General features: G+C 47.5%; 1 protein-coding gene across 2 annotated transcripts in view; it reads right to left on the bottom strand.

Annotated features, from left to right (window-relative positions):
* Window positions 1-795: 795 nt before the first annotated feature.
* GPD2 (glycerol-3-phosphate dehydrogenase 2) overlaps window positions 796-17,523 on the bottom strand; it is a 53,573-nt gene continuing 36,845 nt past the window's right edge. Inside the window, exons 8-17 of one of the 2 annotated variants that reach the window (XM_080347081.1) lie at window positions 16,658-16,802; window positions 12,578-12,771; window positions 9,313-9,447; window positions 8,893-9,068; window positions 8,245-8,376; window positions 7,653-7,811; window positions 6,478-6,590; window positions 6,305-6,383; window positions 6,101-6,199; window positions 796-3,506 (exon numbers count right to left, since the gene is read on the bottom strand). In XM_080347081.1, coding sequence (XP_080203207.1) covers window positions 3,381-3,506; window positions 6,101-6,199; window positions 6,305-6,383; window positions 6,478-6,590; window positions 7,653-7,811; window positions 8,245-8,376; window positions 8,893-9,068; window positions 9,313-9,447; window positions 12,578-12,771; window positions 16,658-16,802 — 1,358 coding nt within the window. In that variant the 3' untranslated portion in view covers window positions 796-3,380. The remainder of the gene's footprint in view (window positions 3,507-6,100; window positions 6,200-6,304; window positions 6,384-6,477; window positions 6,591-7,652; window positions 7,812-8,244; window positions 8,377-8,892; window positions 9,069-9,312; window positions 9,448-12,577; window positions 12,772-16,657; window positions 16,803-17,523) is intronic. The other variant, XM_080347082.1, reaches the window with a different exon arrangement.

Below are 17,523 nucleotides of genomic sequence, written 5' to 3'. Positions count from 1 at the left end.
TTTTTCTGCCAGAACATTTATCAACACACGGCAACCCCCGACTAACTTGACATGTAAAATGATCAAAATGGATTATGAAATCTCTTCCATTCATTCCTATTGATTTTGGTGATGACAGAATTCATCAGTGTGCAGAGGGACCCGCGTGGCCGGGCTGCGATGGCCGATTCCCCACCCCGGGAATGCCGAGCGCCAAATTAACTCCTCACTTTTGCTTTTTAAACCAGTAAGTGCGAAATTCCGAGCTAAAACGGGAAAGCAGGGACAAAACTACGTCATGTTTACCGAGTGTCCATCTCAGCGTTTTTCCTTTAAAAATCAACTTTTCCGAGGCTAATCAAAGTTATTTTTGTGACTGCCACAACAAACTGCCAGCACAGGGACCGTTTTTAATCACTTTTATTGATTCATGCTTTCAGTTCTTACTCAGTTAAAAACAAGGCACATTAAATACATCCTCTTATTGCTCTATAAATGCATGCGGCTCATTCTGTATATCAAAAGTAATAAATAATGGCAGTAAAACACCAAGACAGTTATAAAAATGACAACCCAGCCTCAAACACAGTATTTAAGAGTTCAGCCTAGAACAGCAACCTAACGAAACACCCAGGTGGCACATGTAAGACATGCAGAGGGGCGGCTGTGTGCACACACGCGTATTCACACACGCCGAGGGACGAACGCGCTGCATGTACGCGCACGCCGCCCGGGCAGGCCACTTAAAACACAGAGTAACTGAACCCACCAGAAATCCAGCTCCCACCTCAGAAAGAAAGAAAGGAAAAATAAAAAGAGAAATAAAAAGACAAATCACTGTTTATTTTCCACCCGGGATCAGAACGATGCCAGACAGGGACATTCGCAACGCTTTCTACAGTACATTTAAAGGGAAAAAAATCACAAGCCAACACAAAGGCAGCATGCCCGAACACAAATGGGAGGGGGGAAATAAATACTTGTCGATCTTCACGTACAGACGTAGCTGGTTCAGCAACACATGCGCTTCTCCGACGGCACAAGGACAAGAGCTCGCTTGCCGCACACAGAGCAGGGGACACAGCAAACCCAGACCGAGGAACCCCCGTCACCGGCCCCGTGCGACACGGCAGCGGGAGCACAGCGCGGGAGGAAGCCGAAACCCTGGCCTTACAGGTAAACCTGTGCTGCTAATTCTTAACAGTGCCGCTTATATGGGACTGGAGAATGTTTCTTTAAACCACACAACAGATGTTAAATACAGTAAGTGTTTATCTTTCCGTGGCCTGGAAAAGGTCTCGTTACTTTCTTTTTCTTAAATTACTGTTAATAATAGAAACTTAAGCCCTTCCCTCTTCCCTTGCTCACCGAACCAGCGCAACCTGTGCACTGTGCGTCCACTTCCCCAGCCCTGCAGCGCATGTGAAACCCGCTTCTGTGCTCCCATTTGAGAAGGGTTTGGAAGCAAGGAGCTGTGTCAAACATCTACATTTACCTGGATTGCTGGAACGTATTTCAAACTGCAAAGCTTCCACGGGCACAGGACCAGAGCCCTTTGGCCAGGAACCAACTGAGCCTCATTAACACAGGTAAGCCCGGCTCACAGCCTGCGCCTCGTTAACACAGGTAAGCCCAGCTCACAGCCTGCGCCTCGTTAACACAGGTAAGCCCGGCCCACAGCCTGCGCCTCGTTAACACAGGTAAGCCCGGCTCACAGCCTGCGCCTCGTTAACACAGGTAAGCCCGTCCCACAGCCTGCGCCTCGTTAACACAGGTAAGCCGGGCTCACAGCCTGCGCCTCGTTAACACAGGTAAGCCCAGCTCACAGTCTGCGCCTTGTTAATGCAGGGCCCGTCACCAACACCTGCGCTTGGGTACAAAGCCACCCACAACAAACATTAACATGCAAAAAACAGCTGGAAAGCGTTTTACCCAGGACCGTCCCCTTCCTTTCAGATTTTACCAGTTGTTTGGACTGACAGAAATACAACCATTTACTGAATTTCAAGCGAGGCCTGCCAGGATTTTATAGTCTACTGGTTTTGAACACCTGATTTATTTTGCTTAAAGGACACCACACCTGTACTTGCAATGCTCTGCACTAATGCTCCTCACCATCCCCACCTTGTGTACATAATCATTTTCCCCTTTAAAATACTAAAGTAATCTGCTGTTCATCGCTGTACTGTTATTTTCCATTAGTGAAAGTGGTGACATCAGTTAAAATGCATTTTACACAAGTAGAAATTGTGACACCCTGGAACTGAAGCTTGGTTTTGATTTGTAAATTGGTATTTATGCCCAAAGGATAGAATAGAATGACAAATTCATCAATAAAGCAATTCCGATGTTTTCTCGCTGTACAGAGCCGGGATCTCCCAGCCGATGCCGACGCGGCCGGTCTCACCGCAGAAAGGCCAAGAGCCGCGTTGGTGAAGCAGCTCAAGTAAGTGGTCCTAGTTTGGTTGGGTTTTCTATTAATCTGCTGAAAAATAGCCCTTTCTCTTTTCTATAAAACTTAGCGGAACGCAAACCAAATTTCACTGTTTCACTTTGTGCTTGAGAATTTTTAAAATACATCATTAAGACTTACGCCAACAGGAACTGCTGTATCTGCACAACAGTGTTTGTCCGAAACTGGAAACACTATGAAGTGCTCACAGCATCAACCAACACCCACTGGACAATGCTGTTTATTGAGGGAAGCTTATTTCTATTAATATGGGAGAACGGAAAGCTGTCTCCTAGCTCTTAACTAAATCATCAGCTTGGGTGATTAATCAAAATGTCTTGTAGTTTTCCAGCTCCATGCTGCTGGTATTTCTGTCTGGCCAAGCACAGGTACCACTGAAATCACAGCAAACGAAGGAGCAAAGCCAGACAGCTACCGAAGGTTCTGATGGCTCTTCCCCATCATCACCACCTCGGCAAGTGCTGCTTCTGTTCTTTCTGCGGTACCATCCCCAGCCCAGGACGTCAGCGTTCCCTCCCCGCTCTGTGTTGAAGAGAACGGATTGACAGCGTTTAAACAATAAACACATATTTGCAAAACTCAATGCAATGCACTTACAGACAGGATTCACTTTCTGAGCATAGGTGGGGTTTTTTTGAAGGTAAAGGCAATATAAAAGTTAATGAACAAGGCAATACGTGTGCTTGTGCGTGCACCCACATCTTCCCAGACTGTATTCCCGAACTCTTGTTCACCAACTCCTAGAGCTAAAGAATACCCAACCCCAAAGGCCACGTACTGGAGTATTAAGAGCTGCGCAGAAAACCATTACTACCGAAAACAGCTGTGTGTTTGTGGAGCTACACCGACGGGCAGCCCCCAGCCGCCTGTGACAGGCAGGAGGACGAGCAGCACTGGAATGTTCCTGCGCGGCGGCGGCCGGGCGGGCTCAGAGCCCCCCGCCGCTGCGGTCCACCGAGATCAGCACGCGCCGCCGCAGGTTCTCCTCCGCCGTCTTCATCAGCACCGCCAGCCGGCTGCCCGACACGTGGCCCTTCTGGATGGCGCTCATCAGCTGCGACACAGGACAGAGCCGCCGTTAGCGGGGACACCACAGAGGGACGCGAGAGACACCCCGGGGCGGCAGGTGCTGCCAGCTCCGCTGCACGAGGGGACACGGCCCCCAAGCTGCTGCCTCTCGGACAAAGGGATTACTGAACACACAGAACTGGTCCTTCCATGTAAAGCAAAACTGGTGTGAGGCTTTTCAAAGATTCACCTCAAAGCTCACTGACATTTTCCGGCATTACCAGCGGAGGTTTTGGCAAGGAACGGGTGGTAGATGTACCAAATGTGATCCCTTTGGAAGCAACTGTGCAGGCACCCATCAACAGCAGGGTTTCTTCAGGGACACTTATGGATGCAGGAGAACCCACCGGTTTCATGGGGTGCCTTTTTTCTTTTTTTTTTAATTCTTCTTTAATTTTGTTTGCTACCCACAAGACGTACCTAAGGGCAGAACACCATTCCCGACGTGCCGCTGACCGGGCCGTGCCCTCTTCCATTCACATGCCCTCCTCTGTAGAGATGGCACACTTGACTTCCACAATTCCTTCAAATCCAAATTCCTTTATAGACTTTTAAAACTAATTTGCCTTTAAGTCCTCGAAACTGGACTCAGCTCTATCTTAACGAACACACACTGGTGCTAAGATTTTAGTTAATTCTGCTTTATCCCATGGATAAAGGGAGCATTAGACTTGAAATTACATGCAGTCAGCTTGTCAAAGACTACTATGGAAAGCAATCAGCACTTGGAAAATGCAATTTCTTACTCCCATCAAGTGCTAAGAATCCTTCAGATCTCTTCCCTTCCATAGGCAAGTCTATTAATTATACCTGCAGCTGGACCTATGCAAATGCGTTACGAACCCCGCCAAAGCCGGCAGGAGCGCCCGGGAGGGGAAGCGCCCTAAACAGATCCTAAACACACAAATCCTGCTGGAAAATCCTCCCCGCGCTCTCCACACCGGTATCTGAGCTGTCCTGGCAATGAAAGCCCAACGGGAGCACTTGGCACCACTCTGCTCCCCATTCGGCACAACACTGCCCTGTATTCTAATATAAACGTCCACAAATATTTGCACACGGCTTTCCACAAGCATTCTGCCCTAAAATGCAATTACCTGAAAGTTTTCAGAAAGCAAACACCAAAGTATTGGGAACTGACTTAAAAGATCCATTAACGAAAAATAAATTAAGCTTTCAATGTATTTTGTTCCTTCCATGGCAACCTCCTGTTAGCTGGTCAGCCCTGGGCGCTGAGCACCAAGCGCCACCGGGCAATACTCACATTGCACCGGGAAACGTACGGGAGAAGCCAGGAACCAGTTTTACACAACTAACAGTGAACTATACCAAAACTTGCCTCTTGTATTTCACAGGCACTAAGACTTAGGGCAGGACGTCCTAATGAGACTGTTAGCACACAAAGCAAAAAACCCCAGAAAGCCACCAAAAACATCCACAGAAGGCATAATCACTCGTCGTTTCAACTTCTTAACCACAGTGTATCCAATTGAACCAAATTATAGTTCAACACGGCCCCGACAGTAAATGGTGGGTTCCCCACCCCCAATTAATTGCAGTTTAATGCAAAGGGCTGCCGGGTGACCCCATTCCACAGCCAGAAACACAGCTGGATGTTCTCTTACACTTGAGCACAAACTGTTTCGTCTTTCTGCCCATGGTCTGTTTGGGCTGTCCCCCTGTTCCCCAAGCACATTTCAGCTAGCCTGCTAAATCGCTGCATTTTAGGCAAATAAATAGTCCTTTTTTCTAATGCTGGACACAACCTGTGAAAATTTCCTGCATTTAGATTCAACAACGCTGCTCTTATCTACAGCTCATCTCGAGAGAGACAATTACCATTTCCTCTGCCTTGATCTTGTTTGTTTAACTTGACACAGTGAAGAAAGGGCTGACATTGACCAAAATCCCCAGCATTAATTTATCTCATGTTCGGCATTCATCATTGCCAGCGGGCGGGACGGCCGCGGCAGCCGCTCCAAATACCACGCCAGGAAAGGCTCCTCAGAAGCACAGCTGGCAAACTGCACACCCAACGGGAGCCGGGCAAGCCTGCCCCAACTGCACCCTCAATTCTGCTTTAAAGCCCTGCAAAAAGCAGGGTGTCACTGCTTTTCATACAAACTGAGAAAACATCAGCCAGTTCAGGAGTTAAAATGGGATTATATGGACCAGGTGCGAGTTAATCACAAGCTCATTCTTGAAAATATTCAAAATAGTTTGGAAACTATCGATCACTTAAGAGGCCCAGATAAATGCCAGTGTGCCTAACCGTGCCCTACAGCTTCCAATGGACAATTGCGTCATTTTGAACGTGTCCAAATAGCATTTCTGTACTAAAGAAAAGCCAAGCTCAGGTCTGTGGTATGCTTTGTAAATTGGATCTGTTCTTTGGGTCTTACTGTAAAAAGTCCTTGAATTTCAAAGTTGCTTGAGGATGGCTTTGTGTGTCACTACAGCATCTACTCAGGTACCACTCACCTCGTCCCAGCCCAGCCCTTCAGCAAAGGGGGACAAAAATGAACCCCTGTGCCTTTTTCACTGAAGTTACGGCTGCTCTTGTGACAAAGAAACACCCACCTGTAAAAACTCATTGAGCTCAACCTGCCCGTTTTTGTTCAGATCCACTTCATTTAGAATCTCATGAAGAGTATTCTCAGCAATTTGCACACCGATGCTCTAGACAACAAGAAGCACAACTGTGTCAGCGGGACTGTTCAGCACTATTTCTCTGAAATTCAGATAAGAGGCTTAAAAGGGAAACTAAACACAAGGAACCGTTACCTCCAAGACACGCTGCACATCCAGTATAGTAATGAACCCTTTCTTCTCCTTGTCAAACATGTGGAATCGCTTCTCGTACCTGCAAGACAAGGACGAGCAGTGGGAAAAACTGCACTCAGGAGAACGATGGGTATTCATTTCGAGCAGCAGAACAACTCTCTTACTTTACTCACCTTTCAATATCTGAAGGCAGGAGGCTGATTTCAGAGCTGTCTGTTAACTGATCCGTTTTTACTTTGTAGCCCATTTCATAATAGAGAAATTTTTTAGCAGCTTCAAGTTCTTCCTACAACAAAAAAAAAAGAAAGAAGAAAACTGTATATCTGAGGAACAGCAAGTTCTTACACAATCATTTTTAATGTAGTATTTATTAGCTTCTTCCACTTCACTAGAATTTATCTGAGGTCCAAAAAATTAAGCAGATGATAGCTGAAAAGTATTTAAAAATAAGTTGGGCTTAGGCAAGTCTTTAAGAGATATCAAGTCTAGTAAAGACTAGTACTAGTACTAGACTAGTACTCTAGTAAAGACTCTTACTGGCAGTGTAAGCGCTCCTAGCACCCCAGCACGCCTTTCGTCACACACGGCACATCCACCTGTCTCACGGAGAACAGCACTCGCAGGTTGGGCCCGCAAAATGTTGTTTAACTCACAGCTCACGTCTTAGCACCAAGTTTCACCTCACTGTCCAAAATCCACAGAAAATCAGGAGGCTCAACACCAGGCAGGTTCTTTATGCTTTAAACCAGTTTTCTTTTCAAAGTTCAGTGCCAGTTCTTTAGTTAGCGATAAACACGGGATGTGCAAGAAGTACCGCAGAGCAGAGCTGTTCCTCCAGCCGGGGGACACCAGCCACGGGTCTGCGAGCGACACAGCCCCTGCCACGGAGGCACCAGCACGGAAGAGTCTGCGACTCTGGGTCTGTGTTTGAACGGGTTGTGTGTTTGGCTCCTGAACAGGTGCGAACGCAGGGTCTGTTCCCTTCCAGGGACACGCACACAGAATGAGTGACACCGATCACGAGATCCCCCTTTTCTGAGGCAGATCCCTTGAAAAGTGTCAGTAACCAAAATATTTGAACAGGAATGGGGTAGGAATGCCAAGTCTGCTTTAATTTTTAAACCTGGGGAACAGGAAGACACAGATCTTCACCTTCCCCGCACCCCCAGCCAACACTAGCTTATTTCACAGCTATTTGATGAAGCCTTTATAAAGAAACACGCCAAGTGAATCATTCTCTCAGGAAGAAAGCATCACTTCAAGCTTCCTATTCAACTAATTTAGATTGTTAACATGGCACCTACTTCAGAAAAACAAAACAGTTTCGGATGAAAAAGGCCCTTTGTACCTTCTTTTTCTGCTCGCTCCAGTTCAGCTCCTTGCCCATGATATCCACGATCCTGGGCAGCGCCTCCTCCGCAGCCTGCACGTTCAGAAAGGCCAGGCGAGTACGCCGGGAAATCATGTCCACGGCCGTGCGGGCGTACTCCCTGACGCCATACACCACCTGCGGCGACAGTGGGGACGCGGCTGAGCCAGCAGGCAGGTGCCGCCCCTCGCCGTGCCGGGCACCGCAGACCACGCCACAAAGCCCCTGTTCTGCTGCCAGCTCCCACCCCACCGAGAGAAGGCTCTGAAAAGCGCCCTTTGCCTTGGAATGTTTCATAAAATCTATCTGGAATCAAATACGTATACGTGAAATAAAAAGCTATACCTTGTATAATTAAAATATTTAATGATATATAAATATATTAATACTTGTATGTTTTCACATAAAAATAATGCATAGTCTGGTGAAGGGGAAAAAAATAGAAGAAACATCCAGACCCCACCAAAGGAAAGGGCTTTTAGAGCTGTTTTACAGAGCGAGACTGACCTGCGCTAGAACCTGCTTATCCCAAGAGAAGAATCAAATAATATTATGTAGTTTTTCCACATACCTCAGCTTCAATATAAGGAAATTCAGACACCAGCCGTTTTCCGACAATAGGCCATCTCTTTCCTGTAACTTGGGCTATTTTGGCCACCTCGTAAGCCTTGTCACCGTACGTCGAAGCCAGATGCTGAGCCACCTGTGGAGTCGAAAACAAATTCAATATGCTTTGACAGCGCATCAAATATACACATGTTCTTCTTGTCAATTCTCTTCTCACCAATAACAAAGAGGCTGAACAGGGTATTGGATTTCGATCGTGTGGGTGGAAACTACCTGGCTGTGCCTGGGTCAGACCAGCAGTGACACCACTGTGTAGGTGTCAGTGTGACTGTGAGGAGTGATGCTCCGACTCCTCGGCTACACTGGGATCACACCTTAGGCAGAGATTTTGTTGGGCTCAAAGCAAGACAGACCCCAGCACGCCATACGCTTTGACAGCAGGAAACAGTCAAGATTGGGAGGAAGGGAAAAGGGAAGGAAAGAAGAACAGTTACTAGAACTTATTATTATTAAAACTGTCTTTGCCCCAGCCAGATAATAAGCTCTTATCAGGCTCAGAGCTTTGCACAAGTTATGCTGCCACTTGATCTAGTGAGGAAACAAAACCCTCCAACGCAGAAACACCTGAGCACCAAGAGAAACCACCGCTCACCTCACTTTCGAGTCCGTAGTCCTGGACCAGCCGGATGTAGAGCGTGGGGCTCCAGTCCTTGGCCCCCTCGAGCTGCAGGCCGATGGTCCTGCTGGAGCCGGCCCGCAGGCTGTGCGCCTGCACCGCCGCGTCCAGCGCGTCCTGCGCCATGGCACGGTACGTCGTCCACTTCCCACCTGCAAATACGCGCATCTCTTGGTTTGGGGAGGGCGAGCACAATGCCCAGCTGGTATGTACTGTAGTTATTGTATATATCGCATTATTCTTGCTAGACTTGCTCCAACAAGGCAGTCGTGCTACCACTGACAGATCATTATCTAGTTGTAGGAACACAAAGGATTATTTTGCAACGGGAAACGTTCTGAATAAAAGACACTGGGAAAGCCCAAAGCAGCTGTACCATAAGAGAAAGTCCTGTACCTGCTATGGTGACAAGGCCACTGTCGCTAATGGTGACGACGTGATTCCGGGATATCGACTGCGTGTCTTTGGAGTTGGGGTCTGTGACCAGAGGACGAATGCCGCTCCACGCTGCCAACACGTCTCCTCTTCTCACTGTCAGGAACAAAGATCAGCAGAGTGAGCCAGAACTGCTGGTGTTTACCCCCATCCCACCCATGGCCCTCGTGGCGCTGCCTCCCAGCAGGTACTGGCTCTGAAACAAGGACCACAGCACACCCCGCTTGCTGAGCAACCCAAAAGCGGGAGAAGATTCTCCAAAGTGACGGGATAAGCTGGGCAGCACTGCCGTGACTGGGATCAGTAACACTCTCCAGCCCAAAACAAAGGCAGAGGGGTTCATTTTTCACACCAGTTAAAACTCCAACACGATAGAGATACCTGGGAACTGAGCCACCAACAGCTGTCCCTCACTCATCACCTCAAAAAACCCCGATACCCCCAAAAAACCCAAACCTTACCAAAACCAAAGCACACACAGCCCAGCACCAGGTCTCCTCCTTTGCTTGTGCTGACAGGACCGTTCTGACTTTAGAAACCAAAATAAAGTCTGTTCCACGTGAGCATAACATTTGCTTTTAGGACTTCAAAGCTTCTCTCTAACTTGTGGGTTACTTTTCCAGGTTTTCCTGTTGACAAGCGACCTGTATCTCATCAGAAGCGCACACGCACCAGGAGGCGGGTTATGGCAGGGCCATGGTGAGCTGTGGCACATCCCCAAACTCGCACCAGCGTTCAGTACAGCACACAATCCAAAAGGGCCCGGGCATCTCACACCAACGGCTCCTCCTCCAGAACACGGTCCCACCCACCAGAAACCTCGCTACATGGCCATTTACTTTTTTCTTCATTGTGCTGCTCCTCTGCCCCCTCTCTGGTTACAAGCACACCCCTCACCTCTGCCCCCTGTCCCGTTACAAGCACACCCCTCACCTCTGCCCCCTGTCCCGTTACAAGCACATCCCTCACTTCTGCCCCTGTCCCGTTACAAGCACATCCCTCACCTCTGCCCCCTGTCCCGTTACAAGCACATCCTCTGCCCCCTGTCCCGTTACAAGCACATCCCTCGCCTCTGCCCCTGTCCCATTACAAGCACATCCCTCGCCTCTGCCCCCTGTCCCGTTACAAGCACATCCCTCACCTCTGCCCCTGTCCCGTTACAAGCACATCCCTCGCCTCTGCCCCCTGTCCCGTTACAAGCACATCCCTCACCTCTGCCCCCTGTCCCATTACAAGCACATCCCTCGCCTCTGCCCCCTGTCCCATTACAAGCACATCCCTCGCCTCTGCCCCCTGTCCCATTACAAGCACATCCCTCCCCTCTGCCCCCTGTCCCGTTACAAGCACACCCCTCACCTCTGCCCCTGTCCCGTTACAAGCACATCCCTCACCTCTGCCCCCTGTCCCATTACAAGCACATCCCTCACCTCTGCCCCCTGTCCCGTTACAAGCACATCCCTCGCCTCTGCCCCTGTCCCGTTACAAGCACACCCCTCACCTCTGCCCCTGTCCCGTTACAAGCACATCCTCTGCCCCCTGTCCCATTACAAGCACACCCCTCACCTCTGCCCCTGTCCCGTTACAAGCACATCCCTCGCACTAGCGCTGATTTCTCAGCAGACTTCAAGGAAGAAAAGCTGAAGGCACCGAGTAGTCACAAAAGCCCTTAACAGTGGTAGGAAAACACCCTGGCCTCTGAAAGTCACTTTTTTTTTTCTTTTCAATGTATAACACCCATAGAGAATTTAATGAAATTAAGTTTGCTGCTTATTACATTTGCAATAGAAAAACTGACTGATTTACTTTTTGCTGAAGTCCTCAGAACGTTTTCTTTTTTTTAATACAACTTACAAATAAATGATAATTGAAAATCAGTAACGGGGTGTAAAAATATCCCCAAAGAACACAAAATAGATTTCAGAAATCAATGGTGCTCTGCCAGCATGTTTAACCTGCCAAAATGAAGTGTTAATCACAGAAATAAGATACCATATTACGTTTATAAACTAATGAAACTAGAAAAAGCAGCATGCGTGACACTATAATTAAACAGTTGGAACACATCCAAGCCTGTGTAAGTTGATAACCCTGGCACTGTCTCTGGCAGCAAAAAGGCAGGTCTGCAGCGCGTTGATATGGGCAGCACAGTTGTTAATTCAATAACAAGCAATCTATAAACACTGCTAATTGCACATGTGAAAAACAGCGTGCGCCCAGGTAGGCTTCATTTGGGACAATTAAACACTTCGTAATGTGCCTTGCAAAATCTGTCTTGTTCACCGTCTTAACTCTACCAGGTACCCGTCTGCCCTACCACACTTATTCACATCGACTTCTGCTCAGGAAGCTTGAAGGGCCATTTCCTGGAGACCTCTTCTGAATTGTGTGTGATACGGAGCCACCAGTTATCCACTCCGGGAAAGAAGCGCTCCAGCATTTCCAGCCTCCAGACAGCGAGCTTTCCTGACCCTGAGGGTGCTGCACTGCTCCTGACCGAGCGCTTTTCACATCGGCTCTAACGCTGCTGCTGCGGCAGAAACGCAAAGTACAAACGCTTTTACGGATTAATCTAAACCAAACCAAAAGCCCAGCGCTCTGAAGGAAAGCAGCCTCTCTCCTTTAAGCCAGCCCAGCCAGAGCAGGGCAGCGTCTTACAGTGAACCTGTTCTCAGCTCCGGAAGGGAACTTTTTATACATTCTCCTTTTTGCCCATTACACTTTCCTCTCCCACTGAACACTGAAACTATTCGATATTTACCGTATCAGGAAAAAGTGCATTCTAAGAATAGTGTGCCTAGAAAATCGGAAATGAAAACAAAGACATGGGAAAAGTCAGAAAAGCTCTTTCTTTAAGAACAGCAGGTTATTTAAGTATAACAGGATGAACTGGCCCAGCTCTGCGCGACGTTAATGCTGCCGCTGCCCTGAGGTGAGCAGGGTGACCTGGCTGCGAGCAGGACAGTCGGTGCCAGCCGGGGAAAGGCGTGTGAAATCTCAGCACGCAGACAGCAAACAGTTTCCATCTAAATAGTCCAAGCAGAGCAGGTATAAATGGGAAAAACACTGTTTTTTCTGTCTGATGCATAGATCAAGATGACACTTCTGTCCTATCAGGCTAAAAACACCCAGGTGCACCAGAACCACTGTTACCAGGCACAAAAAACCCAAGCGAGAAGCGTTTGGTCCAACTGCACAGACCCGCCGGCACCCTCCTGGGCAGCTCTACCTTCCACGTCCACGCTCAGGTAGTTGCGCACTTCGTTCAGAATGAAGTTGATGTCCTCCTCGGTGGGGATGGGGTGGGAGGTGACGTCGGTCGGGCTGTCCGTGGTCCCCGCGATCGTCATCTTCTCCCAGGGCAGGAAGAAGATGACGCGCCCGTCACTGGTGGCCGGGTCCAGCAGGCCCATGTGGTCAGGGCTGCAATACAGAGGGGACGGGGTTCAAGGAGCTTGGGCAGCACCCAGATTCTGCTCCTGCACACCTTGGACCCCAGATAAAGTAACAGCACCGCACCTTTGTTCTCAGGTCAAATGACTTAAAAATAATAATAAGAATAATAATAAATCTGAGATGTCACACATGGCTGTGACCTGGCTTCAAAAGGTAGCGCCAGAAGTTTACAGAAATAACATCCTCAAATGTGATGCTCAGATATTGTTAGAGTTTAGTTCCTAAGCGAGTTAGCAGAATACAAGCTTAAATGGAGCAACCAGGCCTCTGGCATCTCACATCTCCATTTGCTCTTGGAAATCTTGCCTGTTGGAATTTCAAATGTAAACATTCAGAAATTTTAAAACAGTGATTGCCTGAAACTCATCATGGAATAACAACTGCTTTTAATCAAAAACCAGACAATAACTTATATTATGGCACAAAGGAAAAGGCTCAAACAGAATGCACATTAAAATGGAAGAAATAAGAACCTTAGTTCTGTTTTGATGCATCTAAGTAGCTAAGAACAAAAATTAAACATGAAATATTATTGACCCAAGTTATCAATTGCCTGTGCCCCAAACAGGGTAAAGACATAAGAAATCTCGATTACGTCTACAACCTGTGCTCACAGAAAGGGCCGAGGGTTAATAGTGGGAAGAAAAAGTAGCAAAAGCAAGAGAAGAGCAGGATTGAAATGGTAAGAATGGCTGGGACACTGAAAAGGTGTCAAACACCCACAGACCCCCGAGGGTCCCACCAGGAGACACATTCCAAATGCTCCCAGCGCAGCGTTCCCGAACCAGGGGCTGCGTTTTGAGGGAAAAAAGGCAAAATACATCACCTCCATAGCGACCTACACCAACTAACTGCATGCTAGTATCCAGAGATGGGTTTTTAAATTTGTTTATGCCAGTCCTAGAAGCAGAATGATACAGTCAAACGGAGAAAAGCGTTAGTTCTTTGTACAGGAAATTTTAACTTATGTATAAATGTTTCCTAGTATAATGTATGAAAAACAAAACAAAACATATATCCATGTGTGCAGAACCAGTTATCGCTTATTAAATAGCTCTGCTTATATTTTGGAAAACAAAAAGCTGCTATCAACACTTGCAAGTGAACGGCCCTTATAGAGGAGAGCGCTGACGCTGCAGGACGGGGACGCGGCTGCACACCGAGGTGGGAACAAGGACCAGAGGGGAACGATTCAGTGGCCTCAGATACCAACACAATCAGCTGCACGCAGGCAAAGACCTGTTGGATGCAAATGACCTATTTAAGAGAGCCACAAGCTGAACCACTGAATATTTCATTTTCAGGAAGCCTAAACTGCTGGCGGAAGGGAAGTTTTCAATATCTGGAAAGGCTAGAAGAGAAGCTGAAAATTTCATATATAGCATGTATATTAGAACATTTTTTAGATGATATTTATAGACAGCTTAAGCCTACAGTCGGAGAAGTACAATTTAATAGGGGAAGTCAACACAGATTTGTGAAAGGTAAATCACGTCAGACAAATGATTACTTTTGAAAATGAAAAAGCTATTGATTTAGAGGCAGCGGAAACCAGAGATTTAATATATGGTATCAGAATATTCAGAAAACTTTAGACGTTCTCTCAAAAGTATGATTTTTTTTTTAATGTGATTTCATAAAACCTATTCAAAATGAGGAAGAGAAAGAAGTAACGACTTAAAGCTCAGTTTCACCACACCACCTATGGACTGAAGTGTTTTCAATTAGATTGCACAGCAAACAATAAGAAAGGATGGAACAGTTTTCCATATGCCAATTAATTTACTGAATTAATGACTACCGGCTATCCTGGGAAGCTCCCTCTCAATCTCCTATTGCTATGTTTGTGCCATCTTATAGAAATAATTGAAAAGCCACCAAAACAAATTCAAATTAAAGCGTTCCCATCAAAAATGAGCATCCTAGCGCTCAAATACTGGCTGTCATGGGACTCAGAGGCATCTGACCAAAGCACCGACACATGCAGCTCAAGAGCAAACGTGTGACTTTCCGGGGCAGAACTGAGGGTCACCAGCCCAGTTCAACTGGAATCTGGAATGAAGAGCACAGGGGAAATTAAAAATAATAATTTAAAAAAAGGCAGAAAACATCAGAAATTTGTCAGAAGGGGTGGGTAAAACCTCTTGCATTCATGGGCACGTTTGGGGCAGGAAGCCTGTCCCAACAAAAGGAGCTCAAACCCCCGCGCTTTAGCAGAGAACAGACTTCAACCATAGGGAGTGATGGGGCGAACTGCAGCTCCTAGAATAGCCCTGAAAACAGAATTAATGAGAGCAGGAATACTGGGACTATTAATGAAGAACATAAATGAGTAAGAAGCCCATGGGAGATGAATGCATTATGTTAACATTAGTTTTACAAAATCTTAGCTGTGTTTATACCCTGAAACCTCCACCTGTTATAAAATTTTCATTTCCACGAGTTTGGGTCAAAATTCTGCAAAACATTTTCCCCAGGGCAAGCGGATGAGGTGAAATAATGTCTGCTTGTCAGGATTAGCCCGTGGCACCGGGAGACCTGGTACGGGTTGGAATACACACCCTGAGCGCATTGATGTCGGGCAGCTCGTGGGCTGAGCTACGAGCAAGGGAAGCCGGTGCGGTTCCACCGTGTGGGCAGACACCATTCCACACCAGAAGTCAGGCCCACCCGCTGACATACGCCAGGGAACACGCAGAATGAGAATTCTCTGCTTTACCAATTAAAATGATTAGGTTATCACACAATAAGAGCCCTAGTGCATGGAGCCATCTTCTGCTCTGATTTTCCCAAGTGACTCGAAGTTTTAAAAGCCCCCGTGTTTTTGCCGTAGGGCCGCACAGTCAATGGCACGCGTGCTTCTCGTAGGACACGGGAAACCAGGATTACAGCCCGTTTCTCCACACTGCTGGTGCTTTAAAGCAGCTCTCGGGTCATTTTCCCATTTTACATGTGGAAAGACACCAAAAGAAGAACAGATTGCAAGAGGGATTTTATACGAGGCCAGAAATGCCTTAATTTTACAGTGGATTGTCATGTCCTACTGGGACAGCTCTGGCAAAAACAACATGTTATGCACTGGAAATGTGAATTTCTATTCACAGAGGAGCGCGGTGAAGATACAGGAGGTATCACTGCAAGTGCTCTGCACCGACAGAACCGGGAGCAGCCTAGGAACGGGAATTTCCATTAGGATGCTAATGACTGCGGGAACAAAGGTAATATTTGAGCTTCAGCTGACAGGGCTTATGTGGGAGAAGGGGACTTGGTTTTGCAGCAGCAAATAAGGAGAGCGCGGTGTCGCAGCTGCCACGGGCCCCGCGGGGGGTACAGCAGCACTGCCATCCCGCCCTGGCGCCTTGAACCCCTTCTCATGCTGCCCACACATTGAATTCACTGCGAGCGGAGTCGTAACGCGGCAGTGACTGCAGGGCTGGACATCTAACAGGAGAAGCGTTTCTGCATGAAGGCGGCAGCCCCTCTGCAAGGTTTTCTGTGCGCCGTGTCTCCGTAAGGGAGGTGAATAACCAGCCAGCACGCTCCACTCAAGCTGCTTGTTACAAAAAGGCACCTTCCGCAAGCCTGTTGTAAAGGCTCTGCCTGAACGCCCTGCTGCTTCAGCAGCAGTTCTGCCTTGGTGAGTTTTAACTAAGAACTACAAGACTTGAGTCTTCTCTGAAGATATGGAATTGTTCTTCTCATTGGCACGGTGCCAGAATCCTCTTTTAAAAATAAATAAATTTAAATTGTGCATTCAAAACTACCGTAAAACCCACAAACGCATCTCTGCAAGCTTATTTATTCCGTCCATGGGTAGATTGTTACAAATGGCCTGGGCTTTGAGTATCGTTACCTGTAATAACCAGGCATGACAATGTGCACGCCCGCGCTGGGCTGACAGATGTTGGGCACCTCCTGATCATCCATTTTGCGCACCGAGTCTGTGAAAGGTCCCGTAGCATTGATAACACATTTGGCTTTGACATCAAATTCCTGCCCTGTGAAAGAAAACAGCATCAATCACATACACCATTTGTTTTCCTGCTCGCTGACACTCTCTATTATTAATCTGTCTATGAACTTAACCTACTGTAAAGTATATCGTGCTTGTCTGAACTGAACGGCTGGAATGGGTTTTGAAAATTAACAAAGTTTTCATGTAACGCCAGATTTGAAAGAAAATGTTTTACAGTAAAATTCAATCTTATCTGTAAAGGCAGAGGAAGGTGGAGCGGGTACAAGTTCAGCTGAAATCTGCCTCTCAAACGAGAGAGATTTCAGTCTCAACCCATAGACTTGGTAAATGGGGTTATTACTGCACGTAGCATTTTACAATATCATCTTTGCTTGACAGAAGGGTTTGGATGTAAAGCTTAGTCTACTCTGCCAAAACACTAGGATTTGAGTGAAAAAGCTGACAGAAGTTAAAGCTGATTGACACTAATGGTATGCCGCCGCGCGCCGGGAAGATGGCTCCTTTCTCGGTTCATTGATGTTTACCAGCGGCACGCTCCCCGCTCCTCCCTCCGATCAGCGCTGCGGTGTTTCGTTAGCAGAGAGAACGCTCCTCCAGCGCTCTGCTCCCCGGCCACCGCGGCACAGGGGCCACTGCGGACAGTCAGCGCTCCCGTCTACTGAGCAGGGCGCTGGACCCACAGCATCACTCCCCCGCATCGAGCAGGGCGCTGGACCCACGGCATCACTGCACCCAGCGAGCAG

Source organism: Nesoenas mayeri (genome assembly GCF_963082525.1).
Source record: "Nesoenas mayeri genome assembly, chromosome: 6".
Lineage (NCBI taxonomy): Eukaryota > Metazoa > Chordata > Aves > Columbiformes > Columbidae > Nesoenas > Nesoenas mayeri.
Note: the sequence above shows the minus strand (reverse complement) of the source record. Positions and strands in the feature narration are given on the sequence as shown.